Here is a 22,883-nt window from a genome sequence, read left to right on the forward strand (position 1 = left end):
TCCAAACACAAAATAACTTTTTGTTTTAATGCTTTACAACATTATTATTTCAGAACATTATGTGGCTTCACAATAACACAAACATTCATATACTACACCAGATTTACATATTACCGGTGTTGACATCAGCACAAATAACCAATGAAAACATGCAGAATTCCACAAAGCAGGCTGATGGCAGCATGTTAAGAACATCATAAAACACGTTTCATGAAGTTTCATGAAGTTTCAGTGTAGCCCCTGCCCTTCAGTGGGAGTTGCTCTCTGAGCTAGTGTAGGTGTGTTTTAATTATAAAAGATACTTAACCCAGATTCAGAAAATTACTGTGTGATAATATATTAATAACAGTATTATTAATGTGTAAGAAGTAAAATATGGCTTACTGTAACCTGAGGTGTAAGAATGAAAGCTTAAAACGGCTGTTGTGTGCGCATGCGCTGACTCCAGGTCCAGATCCAGCTGTCCGGGCTTTGGCTGCATTGTACTCAACAGCCATTTAGCCCCGCGGTGCTGTTTGTCTGTCTGCCGCTGTCTGTGCTTCTGTTAGTGGGAATATCGCCGACGTGGGAACTCTGGGAATATCACAGTGCTTCACGGAATGCCTGGAACTAGCTGTCCCCCCGGCCAGCGCGGAGAAGCGCCCGTTAAACGTCGCCGTTCGCAGCCGCTCTCCGCTTTTCTCCGGGATGTGACCGTGTGATGGCTGCGGTCCAGTGAGCTGGGAGCACGTTGACTGGTCCGCCTGTTTGCCCAGCAGCTTTCGGAGCTTGTCCTCATCGTTTCACTGGGATTTATCGCAACCTATGGAGTGTACATGAATATTGGTCGGACAGGGATTCCAATCGGGGTAAGTGGGGGCCTCGGAGGGGCACCCTGTCTGGGTTTTGGATCCACTTCTTTAAAACGCGGGATAGCCTGCTAGCTATCCTGGGGGTTAGCTCAGGAGGCTAACTGCCGTCTTTGTCTGGAGAGACCGGGAAGCATGCGTCCATCATCGGACACGTCCTCGCCTGACCCTCGCCTTTACCCAGCAGAAAAAATTAAAACCTCCGTATTAAGCCAGACATATTTGCGGATATATTTAACGGTTTGCGTCGCGGTCACGGGGTAAACTGTTCGCAGTGAGCTGCCTGTGATGCACAGAGCTTTTGAAGCATCGCTGTGATGTTTTTGAGCTTCTGCAGTATTTCATTATCTCCTGATGAGTGATTTAGATCAGAGCTCTGGTGTCCTGTCAGACACTGTAGCCTGCTGCTTAATAAAAGCTGCCCCGTCAATGAGAAAACACCACCCGCCGAGAGGTGGTGTTCAACGGTTGTCCGATAATGGATCGCGGGGAGGCTGAAAGCGCCGCATCGGTAATTGTGTCCACCAGGCGACCAATAGGACGTCAGGTTACCCGTTACACGCACTGAGTGTGTCCTGCGTGCTGTCGGTGTGGCTGGGTCCAGCTTCAGTGGCTGCTGTGAGGGCTGCGGACCGTCATGATTGTTTTAAAGTTCAGCAGAGAAGGCTAAATTCTACCTGGCTGGGCTGAAAGTAGCCTGCGTCCGATAATGGATCTCGCTAGCATTGCAGCGGGCCACGGTGGGCCTCGGATTAGCTAGTTAAGCTGTGCTCGGTACCTGCGTGTTAATCGGTGCTGGAGGTGAAGCCCTGATGCCCCAGAGTGTGGCTGGTGACAGTTTCAGGGCTCTAAAGCCGCTGTGGGGCGGTGTTAGCTTTGTGCTAGCATGCAGCGAACTGAGCTCCCGATAAACCCAGCTAACATGAGCTAGCACCAGTTAGCTCAGGTGGCTCCGGGTTTAGTTCTAGCACGCATATCCTTCTTTTACCCAGCTTCACACACCCAGAACCGTACGACTTGCTGCCCCAAAGACACACACATGCAAATGTGCAGGAGGTCCTAGCGAAGGCGATGTTTGAAAGCTAGCCACATGATGTAAATACCCCCTCAGATGGATTTCCTGGATCTGCTTTGTTTGTCACTGTGATGCACAGTTCCTAGAAAAGTTGTAGTTGGCATGAGTGAATTAAACCTCCAGCTGCAGCACGATAAATGTCACATTATTGTGGCTGTGTAACATTAGACGGTGACTGCAGGCCTATAAATGTACTGTATGTGGGCTAACCTGCTGGACTGAACTCACTGTAGTGCTCTAATCTCGCTCTGAAGCAACACCTGCATGTGTGGAGACACACAAAAGGGCACAGCAGGCATTGCATCGTTATCTTTGTAGTAAGTACACTGACACTAATGGGAGGTGTGTTAATCTGATGGGGAAATCAATAGATTAGGAGGTCGTGGCTTCTAATCTATTGATGTGTGTTCACAGGCGTGAATTCGCCACCTTTGTTTTTGTGTCCTTAACACGAGTTTAACATGTGCTGATTCCTGTCCGTGTCCATGAAAGGAGCAACTTCCAAAAGTGTGAATCTGGAATTTATTCAACTCGTGGTGACTTTGGTTTAAAATTTAAAACACAGTCCGTACTGAGAAATTGTTCTCTGGGATTTCTGAAGGTCTTGCAAAGTTCTTCTTTGGACATTAGCTGCTTTTTCACTTCACTCTTTTTAAATCCAGTCCTTGTACCTGACCATTTTCAGAGTCGTGCTTTTTTGTTGTTATTGTGTTATTGTTTTTTTGTTTTTTTGAGCGTTTCTACTCTGAATCATTCAAGCATAAAAGGGCTGGAAGGGTGAATCAGTGTTTTTTTTGTGTGTGTGTGTGTGTGTGTGTGTGTGTGTGTGTGTGTGTGTGTGTGTGTGTGTGTGTGTGTGTGTGTGTGTGTGTAAATAAGACGCCTGAGCAAAGATAACTCAGATGTTTTAAGTTACAAATTAAAGCTCTTTGTTAGGACGAAGATACCAGTTTGTCATATAATGGCATTTATGAAAACTTTGCACATCTCAGCGTGGTGTGCGGTGTTTCCTTAGGAATCGTAAATAGACTGATTCTTGTAGAGCACTTTTCTACTCTCCTGGAGTTATTCAAAGCGCTCGATACAACATGTCACATTCTCCCAGTCACACCCATTCTCACAAGAACTTTCTCTATACTTAGTGCTGTCTAACTACACACACACACACACACACACACACACACACACACACACACACACACACACACACACACACACACACTCATACTCCGATGGATGCATCAGACACAACTTGGGGTCAGTATCTTGCCCAAGGATACTTGACATGCAGACTGGAGGAGCCGAGGATTGAACCACCAACCTTCCGATCAGTAGGTGATCAGAAGGTTGAGCTACAGCCACCGCTGTGAATGAATGTGAGAAAACTGGATAAGTGGAAGCAAAAAAACGTTTTTTAAAAACTCTTGTTCTTAAGAAAGAGGGGCAGATCCAGCAAAGACCTGGTGCAGGCCCTGAGAGGTGCATCTGGACCTTCAGCTGATCATCTACTGCTCACTGAAGCTTCATCAGAAATGGTCTCAGTAGCAGGACGGCTCTCAGGAAGCCATTCTTAAAGAAGTAAAGCAGGAGGCAAGGCTGAGGTACGAAAGTTACACAAGAACTGGACTGAAAATGGGTCTGATGGAGCGAAAGATACAAATCATGGTCCGTATGTACGGAGGTGGTCAGGAGAGAGGTCCGACAGTGAGCCTGCAGCCGTGTGTGAAACACGGTGGAGGCTCTGTCGTGGTTCGGCCTGCTGTTCAGCCGGTGCCGTTTGTGACCGTAGAAAAGTACCGTCAGAGTTTGATCCACCCCGCAGTAACATCTGGGAACATCTGATCAGCAGCTGCTTCATTTTCAGCACGATAATGATCCCAGACACACTGCCAGTGCAGCGAAAGCACACCTGGACAAAACACACACAGTGGAAGTCCATGGTGGTTAGGTGTTAGGTGGTTAGGCAGGCATCTTCCATTACTAGGTTTACCCTGGGGCTTCCTCATGCCCAGCTGGAATGCCTTACCCCGGAGTTGAGAGCCTCAACTGGCTCCCATCAATATGGAGGAGTAGCAGCTGCTTGAGAATAACCAAACTCCTCACCCTATGCTAACACGTTGGAGGAAGCTGATTTCCACTGCTTGCATCCGAGGTCTCGTTTTGCTTTTTGAAATGACTAGCATGGCCAGTGCTGACTAGTGATAATAGTGACAACTAGCAAACTAGTCCCACACATTTGATTAGTTCAAAATCAAACCAACTTTTTCTCGATGCAAAGTCTAAAAAAGATGCCCTCTCTCTCTCTCTCTCTGTACTTCAAGAACAGTTCCCGTCTAAAAATCTGTTTTCTTCATTATTCGCTCGTTGTTTACAGGCTGTCGGCGGCTGTTTTTATCCCTTTTACTCACTTCTGAAAAGAAAACCTAATTTCTGCCGTTCAACAGGCTTCTGAACAAATGTAAACTTTTTAAAATTAAGCAAAATGCAAAACGCTGTGTCTCTAATAAAACCGCTGTAACTTCAGAGGTAATGTTCATGTGTTGATTAATGGTTTTCTTTCGTTTTTCATGTACTGCAGAATACTTTTATAAAATCCCAGAACAGGAAAATCTCCTTCATGTTTTTCTGTGTTTTATCTTCAGCTGCTTTGACACAAAGGCCTCACTGTGACGCTCACATCTTTGATAAAGTCTGGAAAGTGTCAGCTTCCTTTTTATAGATACAAAAATATATAAATGTACTGATCTGAATTATAATATTTCTGACTGTCTGAGGAAAAATTTCCCAGATTTAAATCGAATCGAATTGAATCAAATCGTGGATCGAATCGATTCTAGAAATGAGTGACGATACCCAGCCCTAGCACCCTATGCATATAAATATCCTGCAAAAATGTCTATGCCTATGCCCTATTGGAAACCCCCATTGAATTCATTGTCGAGGCAAATTAAATAATATCTTATTTAAAGCATTAAATTGTATATATGTACTACAATAACGGTTGTTTTGCAAGTTTTTCCTGGTTAAAAGTGAGATTTCAGTGTGCGATGATGCACAGCTGGCCCACAGCGAGTGGCTTTTCCCACTGTGTTTGTTCACAGCCAAAGTCCTGATTTATACAAAATCACCGTTGACGTAAGTCAAAGCCGTCAGGTAGAAATTTGTAAGCCGTGTGTGGCTAAAGTTATCTAGGGAGAAAAACCCTTAGACCACAGCATGAAAGTGGGAGTTTTATTGTTTTTTCAGTGTGTATTTAACATGCAGACCTATTCTAGTAACCCCTGTCCTCATTGGTTATCTCGAGCAGGGCAGTTACTGCTCTGTTGCTACTCTCAGACCTGATAAGCTGATGCTTCACAGTAAACAAGGACCCAAAACATGCTGAGAAAGCAACCAAAGAGCAGCCCAAGAGAAAGAAGGGCAGTAGTGTTAAATGTCTGAGTCGATCAGCGGACTTCAGGCCGGCTCGGCATCCAAACAGAAGACGCCACCGTGGACAGAAAGACCCAGAAACGGGCAGCAGCTGAGGCGCCTGCAGTAAAGGTCTGTCTCTCAGGGAGGAAGCATGTCGAGTATGAAGTGTATTTTCTCACTGAAGCCACTTTTCGCTGTAATGTTTGAACACGTTAACGGTTAAACAGGATGCGGGTGTTTCCACTTCTGGCTCTGACAGTTGCATGACAGAGCTCTGCAGGTGAACCGTTCTGTGTTTAGTTTGTTTTCTGGCGGTTGTCGCATCAGGCCCAGGAGGCGCTGCTGCTCACTTCACCCTCATCACCTGAACTGTGACTAAACCGATGAAGGTTTGCACGTGTGGTTCAGAGATGTTTGATTCTTCAAAGTAAGTAAGGAGGAGTCACAAACCCGTCCTGAGTCTAATCTTAGAGACAGTTTGGGTGCATGAAACGTGGTCGTCCGTGTGCAGCATGTCAACAAACAGCCAAACAGAGTCAGCCTTCCAAACTGTCCACAGAAAACAACACAGACACTGAGTAAATAACTGGAAAGCAGGTGGAAAATTGTTGGAAACTACAAGGAAAATTATGAAAGAAACAATAATCAATGACTAATCTAAAAGGACTGGAAACTGTTCAAAATGAGAGGAAATTATGAGAGAAACACAGCAAATGACTCATTAACATCAGAAAGGGAAATGTGAAAAATGATTAATGGACAGAGTTGGAACAAACTGCTGTAAAGCATGGAAACGACGACACGTGAAATTATTAGAAAGAACAAGAAAAATGTAAAAACAGCAGGAGCTGCTGCGGCTCGCCACGGCGCCGCTGTATTAGGACCCATAATGTCAATCGGTAGAAATGAGGCGTGGACAGCAACAGGGCTGGAACCGCGTGGGCTGACCTCTGACCTGTACCGGTGCGCTCACCCTCACGGTCTCGTGTTGGGGATGTTTTGTTTAGCTTGAGGTTGAACCTTTGGCCTCGAGGTGTTTTTAACCACATGGTGTCGTCACGCTGCTCAAAGATGTTTAAGAGCTTCTGTTCCTCAGTTTGAATTTCAGGATTTTGAGTGAACTCTGTCTGGCTTCATCTGTCAGTATAAGGTGGATTGTTTTTGCCAGCTGTCCCTCACAGGAGCACTTTGTGTTATCGTCATCATCAGTGTCCTCAGCACTGTGTGTCTGCTGTAAGCACCTCAGTGTCTGACCTGTTTTCACTGGCTGTAAATCCCTTTGCTCCACTGCAGCCACGGTTGGGTGTTTGCACCGTGTCTTCACATGAACCGGCTGTTAGCTGCATGGGAGTTTTTCTTCTGTTTATAGCGTCTTCAGACTGCCAGACAGTGTTGCCAACTTAGCGACTTTGTTGCTATATTTAGTGAGTTTTCAGACCCCCTTACCGACTTTTTTTCTAAAAAAGCGACTAGCGACAAATCTGGCGACTTTTTCTGGTGTTATTGGAGACTTATTTATGACGACTTTTTGACGTGAAAACGCGGATCGCTCATACTCTCAACAGGCAGCGGTGCTGCCGTGGGCACCTCGCCCGTGCCAAAGCGCTCACAGGCGGAGGACAGTCCTCCCCCAGCTGCAGGAGACGTTCACACCTGTGCGCCCAAACTGCAAATGAATCGCGCATGAGCGAAGCCGCTGCTCCTGCACTGACTGTAACGCAGTCAGTTCTTCCTTTACTGTTATGCTGTTTTGTGGATCACAAGGTTTAAAACTACTTATAAACACACACACACAGTAACTCCACCAGAGCGCCAATTTCGGGTCACTTTTGCCGGTCCAAGCCCGGGTAAACAAGCAGGGTTGGAATTGTGACATTAAAAAAAAACAATAATTACTAAAAGAAATTTAATTTGTAGTTCTAAATAAACTCTGAATGCATTTAGGACGTTTTTTACTCACTTTGTCTCTTCCACGATGTTATTTCTCTCTCCAACAGTGTAGGTTACAATTACATTAGCATGACCAATTATGCAAATTAGGCGATGACGTCATTTGGCGACTTTTAGGACCGCCAATAGCGATTTTCCTTACTGAGGAGTTGGCAACACTGCTGCCAGACATTTTTGTTTCTTAAATGCAGAGGAGAGGATAATAAACAGCTGAAGCACTTGTAGATAAATGACGCCTGAATCCTGCTTTAATGGCCGTGTAATCATTAATAATTGTGCAAGGAGGGTTCTATAAGAACATTTAAAGCTCGTAAAGTGGAAAATATCTGGACTAAACTGAGTATCGGGATTAATGTTGAATATGTTGTGACCGATGTCCTCATGGGTGCTGATATCAGTACCGATCAGAGTTGGCTTGTCTTTGTTTTTGGGGTCAAAACGTGCATTTATTTTATTTTTATAAGCCAAATGTAACTTGGCTTGAATAAATGAAACCTTAATTAAAAAATGTTTTACGTCAGTGACAGATTTTGTCGTTTTCTCTTACTGGACGGTCAAACTTGGTGCTGTGTGGTGCAGCATTGATGCGACAGCATGTGAATGCAGAGGCAGAGTTACTGATACCAGTAACTATCTTATAAAGGCAGCTGTTGGCAGAGCACCGGGTCATGATTTATGAGCTGAATCCCCGTCAGTCTGAACACATATGAATGATCACTAAGTCAGTTTTACTTTGCACAATAATGAGTTCACACAATAAAGCACACTGTTCAGCTTTTTGTGTGCTTGTGAAAGTGTCTTGTTAGGACACTTGGATAGGGATGGGTATCGTTTAGGTTTTATCCGGTACCGGTGCCAAACCGGTACTTTTGAAACGGTGCCGGTGCTTAAACGGTGCTCGAACCGGTGCTTAAAGAATGGAGAACACCAACTGTGTCCAAAAATCTCTTATGTTTTTATTTTTAGCAGTCTCTTTTTTTTTTTTCTGCAAAAATGGTAACCTAGTTAGCCTTTTCTGTTGATACAACATACCTCCTTTGGTTGGAACCGATGCTTAAACAATGGAAAACACAAACTTTGTCCTAAAACCTCTCATGTTTAGCTGTTTGTAAAAAGATAACAATGATGGCCTTTTCTGCAGCTATCCGGTTGTTCAGGGATGACACGACGAATCCTACTTCCGGGTCTAAAGTAGTCTGCGTTTAATATGGCTTTTGTGTTGTTAACATGTTTAATGTTTTGTATTTTCTTCTATTTAATCTCAAAAAGCTCCTAAAACAGTCAGTGATCACTGTTGACCTCCCTCGGCTTTTATTACCACTAATCATTTATTTAAGCTCAGTTTTTAAAACCTTAGGATGTAACTACAGCCCAGCCCATGCAGCAGTATATGAATGACTAACCTCGTATTGTGGATGGATTATCTCAGTTGTTCTCCTGGCTGAAGTTTGGTCCTTTTACAGCATCCTGCCATGTGATTACATTTGTTCCTGACCACCGAGAACACTCACGTTAACTTTTATCGAGTGGAAAAAAGTTAGCTTGTTTATATTATGCTAACATAGCTGTGTCGCTAGCGGTCACGTAGCACATCATTATATACCAGCTAGCCCAACTTCAGTAACCCTACAAACGTCACTGCTGTTTAGTTTTCTGTCTTCATTTATGTTGGAAGTGATAACAGAGCTGTACGTTTGAATTTGTTTCCAAAACCCCGCAGTCAGGACATGCTATATTGTATTTAGATAGAAGCTAGCGAGCTAACTCCCTGCTAACTTCTAACTCCGTTAAATGTCATAAATTCCGTTTTCATGGATGCCTGGATGTTAAACTCAGTTGTTACACCTGGTAGAGCAGAACGCTGATCATTTTATTAAAGATGAAAGACTTTAGACAGTTTTCAACTCTCAGTAATGCCATAGTGATCGTTTGATATATGGACCTGCAGCGGAGTTTAGGTCCAGACACGGCTAGTGACATCAGACTGAACAATCGGATAGGGCATATATGGTATCACTCTATCAAACAAGAAGACAGCCGCATGTAGCTATGATGGTGTTTGCTAGTTCACCTTACCTGCATTAATGTAATAACGTGGTTAGCCTACTCAACGTAAATTACACATGAACAACATGAAGCTACTCACGCAGAGAAGAACGGCTGCTGCTGCATCATCATCCTCATCATTTCTGCTACACTGGCAGGGCTAGGGGCCAGGACTCTCCTCTTCGGGTTCTTGGGGGATGTTGCTAACTCCGGGTCCGATAACAGGCACCACACCCGCAGTAGATGTGCTCGCTGTGAGGTCTCGCAGCAAGCTATCATACGGCGCATTTCTCGGCCTTTGCACAGTATCAGCTTAAAGCACTTGTTGCTGCTGAGTTTGCATCTTTTGCTGTGAAGTACAGCCAGACTTTGACCGCTTCGCCTTGGGCATTTTTAATCTGTAGCTCTGCTCTAAAAGAACGTACGTACCTGGGCCCGCCTACTACGCTTGGAAACGTAAAATGATTGGCTAGAATCCAAAGTGTGTGACATCTCGGGGAAAAAAAGCACCAAAATAAAGCACCGAAATGTGCACTGCTTTTCGGTCTGGTTACTACCGTTTATGTCAGAACCTACCCATCCCTACACCTGGAGTGTGAATGTCCATGCTCACCTCTGTTCAGTATGTCTTCAGTGGAGACTAGAGCAGGGCGATATGGCCAAAAATATTTGTCACGATATATATTTGAACATTTTTGATAACGATATAACCGACGATATAATTGATGCGAGACAAAATACAACTCCACAACATTACTAGCGCAAAAGAAAAAACCTTCCATTTATTTTCACTTAAACAAGAAGCTGTTTTTATGTACATTAAAGCTTTATAAAAATGTAACAGTGCAAATGCAAATTCCTTGCTGAAAGTTTAACCAAAAAACATTTCCAGTAGAAATGGGCTGACATATCCTGAGCATAACCATGTATAATATCCACTGAAGTTAAAAAGAGGTGCTTTGCAACATTAAACTGCAGTGTGCCAAATAAAAAAGTCAAATACGTATTTTTTGGACCATAAGGTGCACGGGAATATAAGACACATTAAGCAAAACAAAGCAGTCGGATATATCTGCTGTTTAGTTTTCTGTCTTCATTCATGTTGGAAGTGATAGCAGAGCTGTACGTTTGAATGTTTTCAGAAATCTCTCAGTCAGAACATGCTACATCATGCTTAGCTCGCTAGTTTTGCTAGTTACCTAACTTCTGCTAACTTCCTGCTAACTTCTAACTCGTTAAGTGTAATAAATTCTGTTTTCATGGATGCCTGGATGTTAAACTTCATAGTTACACCTGATAAAGCAGCAACGCTGATCATTTTATTAAAGATGGAAGAATTTAGACCGTTTTTAACTCTCAGTGTTCGTTTGACTTTGGGACCTGAATAGGACGGCGTTTTGGACCCAGATTACTCCGCGAAGCTCCTCACTACGGCAGCCGTAATGCTCTGACAATCCATCAAGCAGTGCAGCTTACCAAAGCTGTACTAAAACATTTTAACAGATTTCTGCCCAAATCGGTTAGAGTTTCAATTTTTGAGAAAATTAGAGGATTTTAAGCCTTATAGTGTGGAAAATACGTTATACAGAAGAAAAGAATATATCGTGATATATATCGTTACCACTTATGCTTCAAATTATATCACGATATGGATTTTAGGCCATATCGCCCAGCCCTAGTTTTACCTTTAAATCACAGATAGATGCAAAGTATGCCGGCCGATGTGGGGGCAACGCTAGCTTTCCCAGCCTCGTCTTCCTCCTCCCGCAGTGCTTCACAGAGGATGCCCGGCAGCCTGTTAATCACCGCGGCGTGGATTCAGCCTGTGTGGGACGTGTAGCGTAGAGAGCGACGCCCGGGCCAAGTTTCCGTCAGAACGGCGGGTTTGATTCTGTCCTGCTGCTGGGGAAAAGCCCGGCTGGCGGAGCTCTGTGCCGGAGCCAGAGCTTCTCAGGGTGGATTTTCACAGAAACAGGCTCCTCTTTCTCTCCAGCTGCTGGAGGTCTCGCCACCTGGCCGCCTTTAATTAAGTGTGGCATTGGAGGCAGTTGAGCAGAAAGTCTGATCTGAGAGGAGCCCCGCGGTATGAATGCCAGCAGCTAATCCACTCAGTCATTTTTGCACAGGCAGATTAGGAGTCTGTGCGAAAAATGGTGTTTGCTGCCTTTGGAGGTGCAGCGTGGGTAACGTCACAGCTTTTTAATGTGTAGTTTGATTGTTTTTACTGATGAAAACAAAAAAAACTATCAGCCGTAGCAGGAGAACAGATGGTTTAGCCTTTTCAGGGTCTCTGTAGATCTGACAGGAACCTTTCTGTCTCCAGAAACGTCTTTCAGTTACTCCTGGGTGATTCCTCGCCATTCCCAGGCCTCCAGAGAGCCCCACGCCCAGCCAGGACCCCCGATAGGCCTCCAAAGCAGGGCTTTCCTAGCTTTATTAATCAGTTTTACACTCAAACAAACGAGAGAACACGTCAGAAATGAGAGGGTAGTTAAGTAACAATGAGCTGAGAATGACAGCCCAGTGAGCATCAAGGACAAACCCCAGAGGTCAGATATTTATTTATCCACAGGTCATCACGTGTAAAATATATTTCATTATATTCTGCTTTTGAGCCATGCTTCTGTTTGCTGCAGTGTGTTTTCATTTGCTCTCCTTACACAAACTCGCTGAACCACTTGTCGAGGTGGGAGTCATCCCACATCCCCACGATGTTATCGCAGTACTTCAGTCACGATGTGACATTGTTAACATAATGTAAAATGTTAGAATGGTGAATGTTGCATTAACATATGTTGAGATTGATCACTTTTTTCCAACATCAAGTTACGTCCTCAAAGCTAAACATGGTTAGCATCTGTTTTATTCCATAACAGAAGTTTATCTCGGTGGTTTTGGTTTTTTGTCGTCAGTCAGCGATTGGAAGAGGCCACGTTTGTGATACTACAGCAGTTAACTGCTGAATCAGTGAACATCACATGTCTCTTGTTGTCTACATGCACAGGAAGTCACATTTAACTCTTCCTGTTCTCCAGGAATACAACCGGGATACAACCAGCTGCCGAGCCGAGTCGCCTTGAGTTGTGCTCGGTGACAGAGCCTCGTGTCCGCACGCTGACCGTCTGTCTGCAGATGGTTCCCGTCTATCAGGCGACCTGTGCAATCCAAGTGAGTGTGATTCATCAACGATTCATCGAGTAATTCCAATTATTTGATTATAAAAAATTCTCTTTGCGTTTAAGCCGTTTTATTAAAACGAGCGTTTCTCCCACATCTGCTAAAAGCAGACCTGCAGTAGAAACGTTTTTATGAAACACTGAGAACACAACAGCAGCAGGGACGATGGCGCTGGCACAGTTTAACGTGGGGGCGGAGACTGTTTACACACCACGTACTGTCACGCTGCGTTGAGGCTGAGTGAAAGAAAACAGCAGCGCGGTGGCTGTGATCACCATTAAAACCTTTACTGTGGAAACGTGAAAGCTTGTAAGTTTAAGCTTGATGAAGGCTGACGGCAGGCTGCTATTTTACAGAGAGGCAAACAGGGGTGAGTCTAAAGGGGGGCGTGGGGTGCCCGGCTGCTGTAACAGCAGCATGAAAACTTCGCTAACGTCAGAAAGCCTGCCAAGAAGACGGTACAGGTCCGTTTTTATGCCGTAGTTTTGACTGCATATTTGTTTTATTTTATTTGACCTTTGACTCTACTTGACATTATTTATATATTTTTGCATTTAAGAAAATGTTTTTAATATGGTGCATAAATACATCCAAAGGTTTAGTAGTTGTTCTGACAGATAAAACGTGGTTTTGGGTGTTTATTATTGTTTATTAATAAGACAAAAGCATTTCTCTTCCAGTTAAGTGACGGGGTAATCGATGGCTGAATGTTTGTCCAACTGACACTCTGTTTCTGTTTTATAGTAATATGTGACATTTGCAAAATAATCACTTGGTAAAGGTTTGAACTGAGTCATGGATGGAGGAGCGTCTGATGGCTCAGCTTTTGGAGAGTTTGGCACCGGCCTCAGTCATGGTGTGTTCGGCTCGGTGTTGCTGGTGTGTTTTCTCAGAGCAGTTGAATCATTAGCAGCAGGATTATGTCTACAGCTCCTGTCTGTCCATCTGCCTCCTCGTCTCCTCGGTTAGTGTGCTTCGTAGCACTGCTGCCAGACGGGTTAAAGGTTAACCAGTGTGTACAGTAGAGTCACAGAAGTATGAATCCCAGGAGTTTCTCTAAATGCTGCGGTTAGATTTTGAACTAAACGTGAGCTCCGTTCTGTACGGCCGTCCACAAAAACCTCAGACACATCCATCACTCTGGTTTTTGTTGGGTTCTTATCCTCGTGGATGAGTTTTGAATCAGATCTTTGTGAACTTGTGGAAATCCCAGTCAGGCCTTAATCTGGATGAATTTCACAACGACGTGTTTGTTTTGGTGTTTGGTGGGTGGAAACACTGCTTTGAAGGGTGGATGTTTCTCTGTTGTGCTCTTGCAGGTGGGGGCAGGTGTGGCGATAATAAGACGAGATTTCCTGAATGCAGGTAGCAGTCACTGTGCCTGCAAAAGGAAGGTTTTATCACAGTGTTTATCAGGAGATACTGTGATGTTCATAGTATGTGGTGGTGGTATTATTATTATTATTATTATTATTAGAATAAATAACATTTTAATGCCTTCATGGAAAATCTACTGTTGGGCCTTTTTACAAATAATTATTAAGAATAATGAAACACGCGTCACAGAGTCAGGACTGAATCTCATGCGGCTCTGAAACGAACTGCATTTGGACAATTTAGTGTGCAGGTAAAAACACCTGTGAGCAACAGGTGAGACATGCAGTTAAACTCAGAGCATCCTCAGGTGAAGCTCACCTGAGAGAAGCAAGGTGGAGCTCGTCTCGTTCCTCTTCATGATGCTGCACGATTTAAGCAGAAGCTGCTTAAACACTCTGGAGTTCACCTCTTTGCGTCTGTGTGGAGGCTGGTGGTGAGGAGGGGCTTTAATAATTGGACGCTTCATCTCAAGAATCATCTGCACGTTTTGAATGTTCAAATGTGGTTTTCTTTAAATTATTAATTTAAATGATCTGTAAGTTTGGAACACACTGATTTAAAAACAGAAGAGTTCCCATTAACAGTTTTTTGCCTGCAGCTGTTAATTTTTCCTCAATAACTGTATAATAAGATTAACCTTTGTAAAGACTGCTCGCCCTGCAGCATCCTGTAGGATCACTGCAGAAGCTGTTTAACGATCTTTAACCTTTAGAGGCTGCACGCAGGGCGACGGTGCGCAGGCTGCGGTGCAAAAACAAGGCGGAGCAGACCCACAGCTGTGAAGCTGTTTGTACAGTTTGTTTCTTGAACAATGGTGTAATTGGACAGGATGAGTATTAATCAACAGGCTTCAGGAGTACCAGGGAAACAGTCCGCTCTGCTGGACTTATTTTCCTGGGTCGTCTGCAGTGTGCCGCCCTCCTTCCTCCTGCGGGAACGACTTCCTGTTTTCGTAAACGGCGCTGGGACTTGAATAAATCAGCTGCGGCAGCGGTACGGTATCGTGGGCGTTCACGTCACAGACATTTCAGTGAGCGCTTCAGCCCGCCTCCTCTCCACATATGGACTGATCAGACATACGCCTTAATTAGCCTCAGGGTGGAGTTGGTGGGCCTTTAGGATGTTAACATTGCACCGCCTCCTCCCCACATCTGCTCCTGCTGCTTTGCATTGTCAGAAGGTCAGGGGTCAACGAGCTCCTGTCCTGTGATCAGTGGCCTGAAGGAGGCTTTAGAGCAGGAGGTGTGCATGTTCTCCCTCAGCGCACCGTTATCCTGACGAGTAGTCGTCTTTGTGAAGTAACAGAACTGACAGCAAGCAGGAAGTCGCAGCCTGCAGTGGTGCTGAGATGCTCTGTGGACCAAAGATGAACCTGAGACTCCGATCCTGAATAAAACATTTCGTTTTAGTTCATGTTTTCAGCTACATCTCTTCCATGGATATTCTGAAAGTGATCAAACCATTAAGCTTAATTCTTGCACCTTTTTTCCCTCGTTGTGAATCGGGTGCACCTCCTTATTGTGTGATCTTGCTAAGCCGGGGCGTTGTCCTCGCTGTCACTCAGGGCCTTTGTTTCACAACCTCGTGATTCCCACCAACCAGCGAGCGTGCAGACGGGTTCAGGCTTTTTGTGCTGGTGTAAATCGCTGTGAAACCGCAGACAGACTTGACATCTGACGGTTTGGTTTACGACTGAATTTCTTCCTAACATGTGCCTTTGTTCCCCCGCGTGAACAGTAAAACTGGGATGAGCAACTCAAAATGTAAAGTTGTTCTCTTCCTGGCCTTCGATCATAGTCATCAAGTTAAAAATAACTTCTGAACTCTGTCTCAGGAGGCGGGGCTAAGCTAATCTAACCTGCTCTTTTCTGGTTTGTCTCACCTGTCCTTCCTGCAGGAGGCGATGCGGGGAGCCGGGTGGAGGCGTGGGGTCCGGCCCTGAGGAGGCGTCCTGCGGCTGGGAGGAGCGTGGCCCTCCTGCAGCCCTCCTGTGGCGCTCCGGGACGCTCCTACTAAGATGTCCCTCAGCAGCGGCCCTGCAGGCGGGAAAGGTGTGGACTCCAACGCGGTGGACACGTACGACAGCGGTGATGAGTGGGATATCGGTGTTGGCAATCTGATCATTGACCTGGACGCCGACTTAGAGAAGGACAAGCTAGAGATGTCGAGCAGCAAGGAGGGAGGGGGCATGGCGGCCCCTCCCAGCGCCGTGGCAGCTTTACCTGACAATATAAAGTTTGTTAGCCCTGCGTCCGCCACGGCGGGCAAAGAGAGCAAATCCAAATCCAAGCGCAGTAAAAACTCTAAGGAGAGCGTGAAGACGCCGCACTCAGACGGAGCTAAAAAAGAGGTTCAGGGCCGGGTCCCCGGGGACCTGCCGCCCCAGAACGCCAACTCTGCCCCGAGCAAGGGGACGGACAAGTCGAGTAAGCCCTCCCGCATCCTCCCTGTGGTGAAAAAGGACAAGGACGGGGTGTCTGGGAAAAGCAAGAAGGAGAAAATGGAGGCGGGAGCGGCGAACGCTGAGAAAGAGTCCTCGGTGCTGCCGTTAGGAGCACCTCGAGGCGGACCCTTTGAGGGCCAACAGGCCCCCGAGCTCGCTACGGCCGAGCAGCTCGGGAACACGCCGCTGGACTCAGCCAGGATAGGCCAGGTCGTGACGACGGAGCAGGAAGAGGTGGATGGGGGCGACTGCCGAAATCTGAAGAAAGCGATGGGTGGGGAAAAGGTAAGAGGAATAAAGCTGATGCCTGAACAAATGAAAATAATCGTGTCTCCTTGTTGTTGATGGAGCCCGCATGCTGCACACTGAACATGATGTATGTGAGCGTCGTTTTCGGCGTGCTCCTCGTGGTCAAAGGATCTAAATGTGCTCGCTTTTAGCTCTGAACAAAGAACCAAAGCAAACCAAGCGCTCGTCACTGCCGACCCGGTCGGCCGTGGACAAGCTAAAAGTGGCTCCGTGTGAACCTGAGCTAAGTTAAACTTGGTCTAATCTAACCCAGTTTCTGTGTTTAGATAATCCCACTGTTAAAGCTTCTGCACTAAGACCCGTGTCGTCATTAACAAAGGAGTCTTTGGACCTCTGTTCTACCGCTGATCATTTCACTGCACTGGCAGGTGTGTTTTTCAGGGCTGATTTCAGGTAAACACACTTCTCCTTCACAGCTAGCTGGACTGTTCGTCAGAGGTTAAACCCGCTCTTTTAAGAATAACTTCAGAAAGCTTCAGCTTTGGGGTTTGTGTGGTTCCTTAAAAAGCCTTAAATTCATCCATTTATTGGAGTTAGTGTGGGGAGTAAACTGAGCCTGCTAATTCAAGATTAAACTGCGATTAAAGGTTAAAGTTGCAGTGGATTGAAGTCCTGAGTGAGCTGTTAATTCAAGATTAGATTGTTTAAGTTTCAAAATAGAACAAACGAAACAGACTAAATTGTCAATTCCACTTAGAAACAAAATATTAATTCTAAAAATAAATCTTAGTTTGTTTTACAGAAGAACAGACAAAACTGACTAACTTTTGTCAATATCAAATAAACTGAGAACTAAAAGGAAATTCTCAATCTCTCCTTGTTGTATAGCTGAGCTTTTCAAACAGTTTTAACAGTTACTTTAGTCTGACAAAAGCCGAATGACGAATTAGCGCTTCCAGTCAGAGACTGAGGCTACGTCCACACGTACACGGGTATTTTTGAAAACGGAGATTTTCCGTTTTCGTTTTAAAAATAATCCCGTCCACACATAAAGGCAGAAATGAAGGAAAACGCTGCTATGAACATGCCAAAGCAGCAGGTGGCGCTAGATTCCTAACCGTGCAGAAATGTTGGCCAATCAGAAGTCTAGAAGCCTCGGTGGGAAAAAGTAAACAAAGCTGGGGCATAGAAGCAGAACCGAGTCGTATGTGTGGAGGGACAGTAACTGTGTGTATATGTAAGCATTTAAACACTGCAGAGAGTAGAATTAACAGTATTGTAGAAATTCATTTCACCGAAACAATAACGTGGCGCACAGTGTGACGCATGCACCAGTTTATTGTATTTCCAGACTTGCTTTCGGCACATTTACAGTGCACGCTACTCTGTTTTTGTCAGACTTGAAATAGCCGAAATACCTTCACACTACGGAACTTCTATGGCTCTTCCGTTCGACAATCTCTCCGGCGTTGGAACCATCATCTGTTTTCTCTTCGGTCACGCTCGGTTGATTTTTCTAGTCGGCACACTCATTTCCTCCATTACGCGCTGGCTGTTTCCCAAACAAACACACGTGCAGCTTGGCACTTGTGCTGCACGTAACAAGTCACGCGACGTGACGCTGCGGCTGTGATTGGTTCGGCTCTGCGCTACTTAATTTGGATTGGCTGACCTTTTTTTTTTTTTTTTTTTTTTTTTTTGAGGACAAGAGCGGCGAGGTTTATCGCGATAGCTTAATTTCTCTATCGAGTAAAAGTTATATCGCGATACATATCGTTATCGTTCTATCGCCCAGCTCTACCATATACATTTGAAAATTTGTGATAACGATATAACTGACGATATAATTGACACAAGACAAAATACTTTACAACTCCACAACTTTATTAGTGCAAAAAAACACAAACATTCATCCATCTTCTTCCACTTTATCCGGGCCGGGTCGCGGGGGCAGCAGCCTAAGCAGAGAAGCCCACACCTCCCTCTCCCCAGCCACCTCCTCCAGCTTATCCGCAGGAACACCAAGGCGAGATATACAGGGAGTGCAGAATTATTAGGCAAGTTGTATTTTTGAGGAATAATTTTATTATTGAACAACAACCATGTTCTCAATGAACCCAAAAAACTCATTAATATCAAAGCTGAATGTTTTTGGAAGTAGTTTTTAGTTTGTTTTTAGTTTTAGTTATTTTAGGGGGATATCTGTGTGTGCAGGTGACTATTACTGTGCATAATTATTAGGCAACTTATCAAAAACAAATATATACCCATTTCAATTATTTCTTTTTACCAGTGAAACCAATATAACATCTCCACATTCACAAATATACATTTCTGACATTCAAAAACAAAACAAAAACAAATCAGCGACCAATATAGCCACCTTTCTTTGCAAGGACACTCAAAAGCCTGCCATCCATGGATTCTGTCAGTGTTTTGATCTGTTCACCATCAACATTGCGTGCAGCAGCAACCACAGCCTCCCAGACACTGTTCAGAGAGGTGTACTGTTTTCCCTCCTTGTAAATCTCACATTTGATGATGGACCACAGGCTCTCAATGGGGTTCAGATCAGGTGAACAAGGAGGCCATGTCATTAGTTTTTCTTCTTTTATACCCTTTCTTGCCAGCCACGCTGTGGAGTACTTGGACGCGTGTGATGGAGCATTGTCCTGCATGAAAATCATGTTTTTCTTGAAGGATGCAGACTTCTTCCTGTACCACTGCTTGAAGAAGGTGTCTTCCAGAAACTGGCAGTAGGACTGGGAGTTGAGCTTGACTCCATCCTCAACCCGAAAAGGCCCCACAAGCTCATCTTTGATGATACCAGCCCAAACCAGTACTCCACCTCCACCTTGCTGGCGTCTGAGTCGGACTGGAGCTCTCTGCCCTTTACCAATCCAGCCACGGGCCCATCCATCTGGCCCATCAAGACTCACTCTCATTTCATCAGTCCATAAAACCTTAGAAAAACCAGTCTTGAGATATTTCTTGGCCCAGTCTTGACGTTTCAGCTTGTGTGTCTTGTTCAGTGGTGGGCGTCTTTCAGCCTTTCTTACCTTGGCCATGTCTCTGAGTATTGCACACCTTGTGCTTTTGGGCACTCCAGTGATGTTGCAGCTCTGAAATATGGCCAAACTGGTGGCAAGTGGCATCTTGGCAGCTGCACGCTTGACTTTTCTCAGTTCATGGGCAGTTATTTTGCGCCTTGGTTTTTCCACACGCTTCTTGCGACCCTGTTGACTATTTTGAATGAAACGCTTGATTGTTCGATGATCACGCTTCAGAAGCTTTGCAATTTTGAGACTGCTGCATCCCTCTGCAAGATATCTCACTATTTTTGACTTTTCTGAGCCTGTCAAGTCCTTCTTTTGACCCATTTTGCCAAAGGAAAGGACGTTGCCTAATAATTATGCACTCCCTGTAATCTCTCCAGCTTTCGGTCACTACCCACAGCTCGTGGCCATAGGTGAGGGTAGGGACGTAGATCGACCGATAAACTGAGAGCTTCGCTTTTACACTCAGCTCCCTCTTCACCACGACGGACCGGTGCAGCGTCCGCATCACTGCAGCCGCTGCACCAATCCGTCTGTCAACCTTCAGCTCCCTTCTCCCAAAAAAAACTCCATCAGTGTATTTTCACTTAAACAAGCAGCTGTTTTTTATGTGCATTAAAATTATATAAACATGTAACAGTGCAAATGCAATTCCTTGCTGGCAGTTTAACCAAAAGGCATTTCCAGTGGAAACTGGCCGACATCCTCAGCACAACCATGTAGAATGAATAACGACGGCCCGCTAGCATGCGCTACCAAAAATAGTGCTTTGTTGTGTATCTGACGGACGAAAGCTGAACCAGTTCCAGTGAAGCTGCAGCATTTTTACAAACCAGTTCTGGTTCATCTGTTTCACTCAACGATCCACTTTCACTCTTCTCGTTCTGCGTCGCCGCCGTGCTTTTTCCGCCATGTGCGTATGAAAACAAAAGCACTGCACATGCGCGTTTTTACCCATATTCTATCGCCATGTTTCATTTTCTTATCGTTGCCCAACGTTACACCGGTGTTACCGTGAGCGGTATGATATGGCGCAGCACTAGTCCAGACCCTAAAGCCTGATTCCTGTTAAACTCAGTTTTATTTGTATGGCTCCAGATCACAACAGCAGACGTCTCAAGGCGGTTTATGCTGTCAGGTGACAATAAAACAGAGAAACCTTTGAGCAAACGCTCCTCGTCTTCACTCCTCAGGCTAGCGCTTTGTCAACCCACCGGCCAGCGGAGTGGCCCGAGGTTCTGTCGGGTCCCTCGTCAGCCCTCTGCCTCCGTCTGAGATCCAGAGAGAGGCTGATCTGCCTGTGGCCTTGAAAGGAATGTGGCTTGTAATAAATACTGCTCCGGCTGAATGAGGAGGAGCAAGGATGGTCTGTGGCCAATAGTGGAGGTGTAACCCCGCCCCCTGTCATTCTGTCTTTGAGAGCTAGTCTGAGGTTTTCCTGCTCCTCAGCGGTTTTCCCTGCATCCAGGCAGCAGCTCTCATTCTTAAAGAAGAGGACGGTGTGGACCGCCCTCATCGTCGGCTCTCAGCACTGTCAAATTTACCTGAAAACCAACGTGTATGTTCCAGGTGGGTCAAGGTGGGACTTTAAAACCATAATTAAAAACTGCTTCCTCTCAGATGGGGATGGCTCTGTGTTTTGGCAGAGAGACGAAGTAAGGCGTGAAGTTTAAATAGACATTTAACCTGCTGTCAGACAGGAAGTGGAGATGTTCTGCACCAGACTTCATTCACAGAAGCTGCAGTTTTACCTCAGAGAGAGACGGTAGATGTTTGAGTGCCGCCTTGATGGGCAGCCAAGGATTGAAGAAGGTCAAAGGTGCTGTTCCCGTCACGGGGAATAAATGATCTTTATTTCTTTAACGTGATAAGTGGTTCTCTTTGTTTTGGCACCAACTAAACATTAGGTTGGATTTCCTTCCAGCTCTCCTGTGGTTGCACTCACGTGTTTGATTTCTCTCTCGTCTTCTCTGTCCTCCGTCCAGATGGAGTCTCCAGTCTCCACCCCAGCTCCTCCCCTTCTCCACCTCCTCGGCTCCGTCCCCAGCAGCGGCGACATCTCGTCTCCCTGCGAGCAGATCATGGTCCGCACACGCTCGATCGCCGTGAACACCGTTGACGCGGCGCTGGCGACCGAGCCGGAGTGCCTGGGACCCTGTGAGCCGGGAACCAGCGTGAACCTGGAGGGCATCGTGTGGCAGGAGACGGAGGACGGTGAGAAAAGCGTTATCGCAGTAGATGGCTGCGTAGTTTTATTTTACGTGTGTTTATTTGAAGAACAAAATGAGCGCTCATCAGAGGCACTCGCACTACCCCGGCCTGAACATCGTTTCCCATTCTGCTGAAGAAGAGCCGTGCACACGAACAACGAACCAAACAAGAAGCGAGAGACTCTCGGTTTCTGCAGCAAACCTTTACGAGCTGCGACGGCGAGCGGACACCGCGCTGTCTTCCTGTCAATCCAAATTATTCCAAAAAGAAAGCTTTTCTGCACCTTCACTCCACAAAACTCCCGTTAGATTAGAGAAAAGGTGCTTCATTAATGCTCTGATGTTTCACTGACCTCTCACTGCTGCTGAGCCTCATGCAGCTGCAGTGGTACCAATAACTCAGCCACAAAAATGAAATGATTGGTCCGTCAGTACTTTTTCTTTGCCTTTGGCTGTTGCAGAGAAAAAAACCACCTTCTGATATACTGTAACAAACACATGCATCAGTTTTATCAGCTTGGGTTGAACGTTCATGACTCCACCCCTCTGAGCAGGTGTGATGTGCGTGCAGAGCTGCTGATGCTGAGCCAGTGTGGAGCTCTGTGAAAAGATCAGGTCCAGTTTATTGTCTGGATTACGGCCCTGCTGAACAGTCGTGCATCTCAGTTTTTATTCAGTGACGTCCTGTGAGCGTGTCTGCACGTCCTGTGGACGCCGAATGCAGAGTGGCATGTAGCTGGAGGAAAACCTGTGTGGAGGTGATAGGCTCGGGCAGGAAGCTGTTCATTAGAAGTGCTCCTGTTAGTGGAAAGCTCTGCTGAAGTACTCGATCTCACTCTTTAATTAGCTCCACTGTCAGCCAATCACTGATGCGGTTCGACCTCAGAAACCCGCCGAGCGTGACGCTGGTATGAAAGCGTTCGATATCTGCGTCCCAGCCGGGGAGGAAAGTCGCATCTAGACGTCTGCTTCCTGCTGCACTCGCAGCTTCCGTGCTTTGATATAGTCACGTCAGCACATCGAAGAAAGGAGCTGTAA

At 45.6% G+C, this 22,883-nt stretch overlaps 1 protein-coding gene across 3 annotated transcripts in view; it reads left to right on the forward strand.

Annotated features, from left to right (window-relative positions):
* Positions 1-363: 363 nt before the first annotated feature.
* The window catches only part of LOC146666929 (zinc finger protein 609-like), a 32,018-nt gene continuing 9,498 nt past the window's right edge, over positions 364-22,883 (forward strand). Inside the window, exons 1-4 of one of the 3 annotated variants that reach the window (XM_085415059.1) lie at positions 365-848; positions 12,369-12,501; positions 15,785-16,615; positions 21,621-21,849. In XM_085415059.1, coding sequence (XP_085271185.1) covers positions 15,905-16,615; positions 21,621-21,849 — 940 coding nt within the window. In that variant the 5' untranslated portion in view covers positions 365-848; positions 12,369-12,501; positions 15,785-15,904. Of the gene's footprint in view, positions 849-12,368; positions 12,502-15,784; positions 16,616-21,620; positions 21,850-22,883 lie in introns of all 3 variants that reach the window. The other 2 variants (XM_085415061.1, XM_085415060.1) reach the window with 2 other exon arrangements.

This window comes from Rhamphochromis longiceps, linkage group LG7 (genome assembly GCF_057381845.1).
Source record: "Rhamphochromis longiceps isolate RC_006_pf linkage group LG7, R_longiceps_female_GT1.1, whole genome shotgun sequence".
Lineage (NCBI taxonomy): Eukaryota > Metazoa > Chordata > Actinopteri > Cichliformes > Cichlidae > Rhamphochromis > Rhamphochromis longiceps.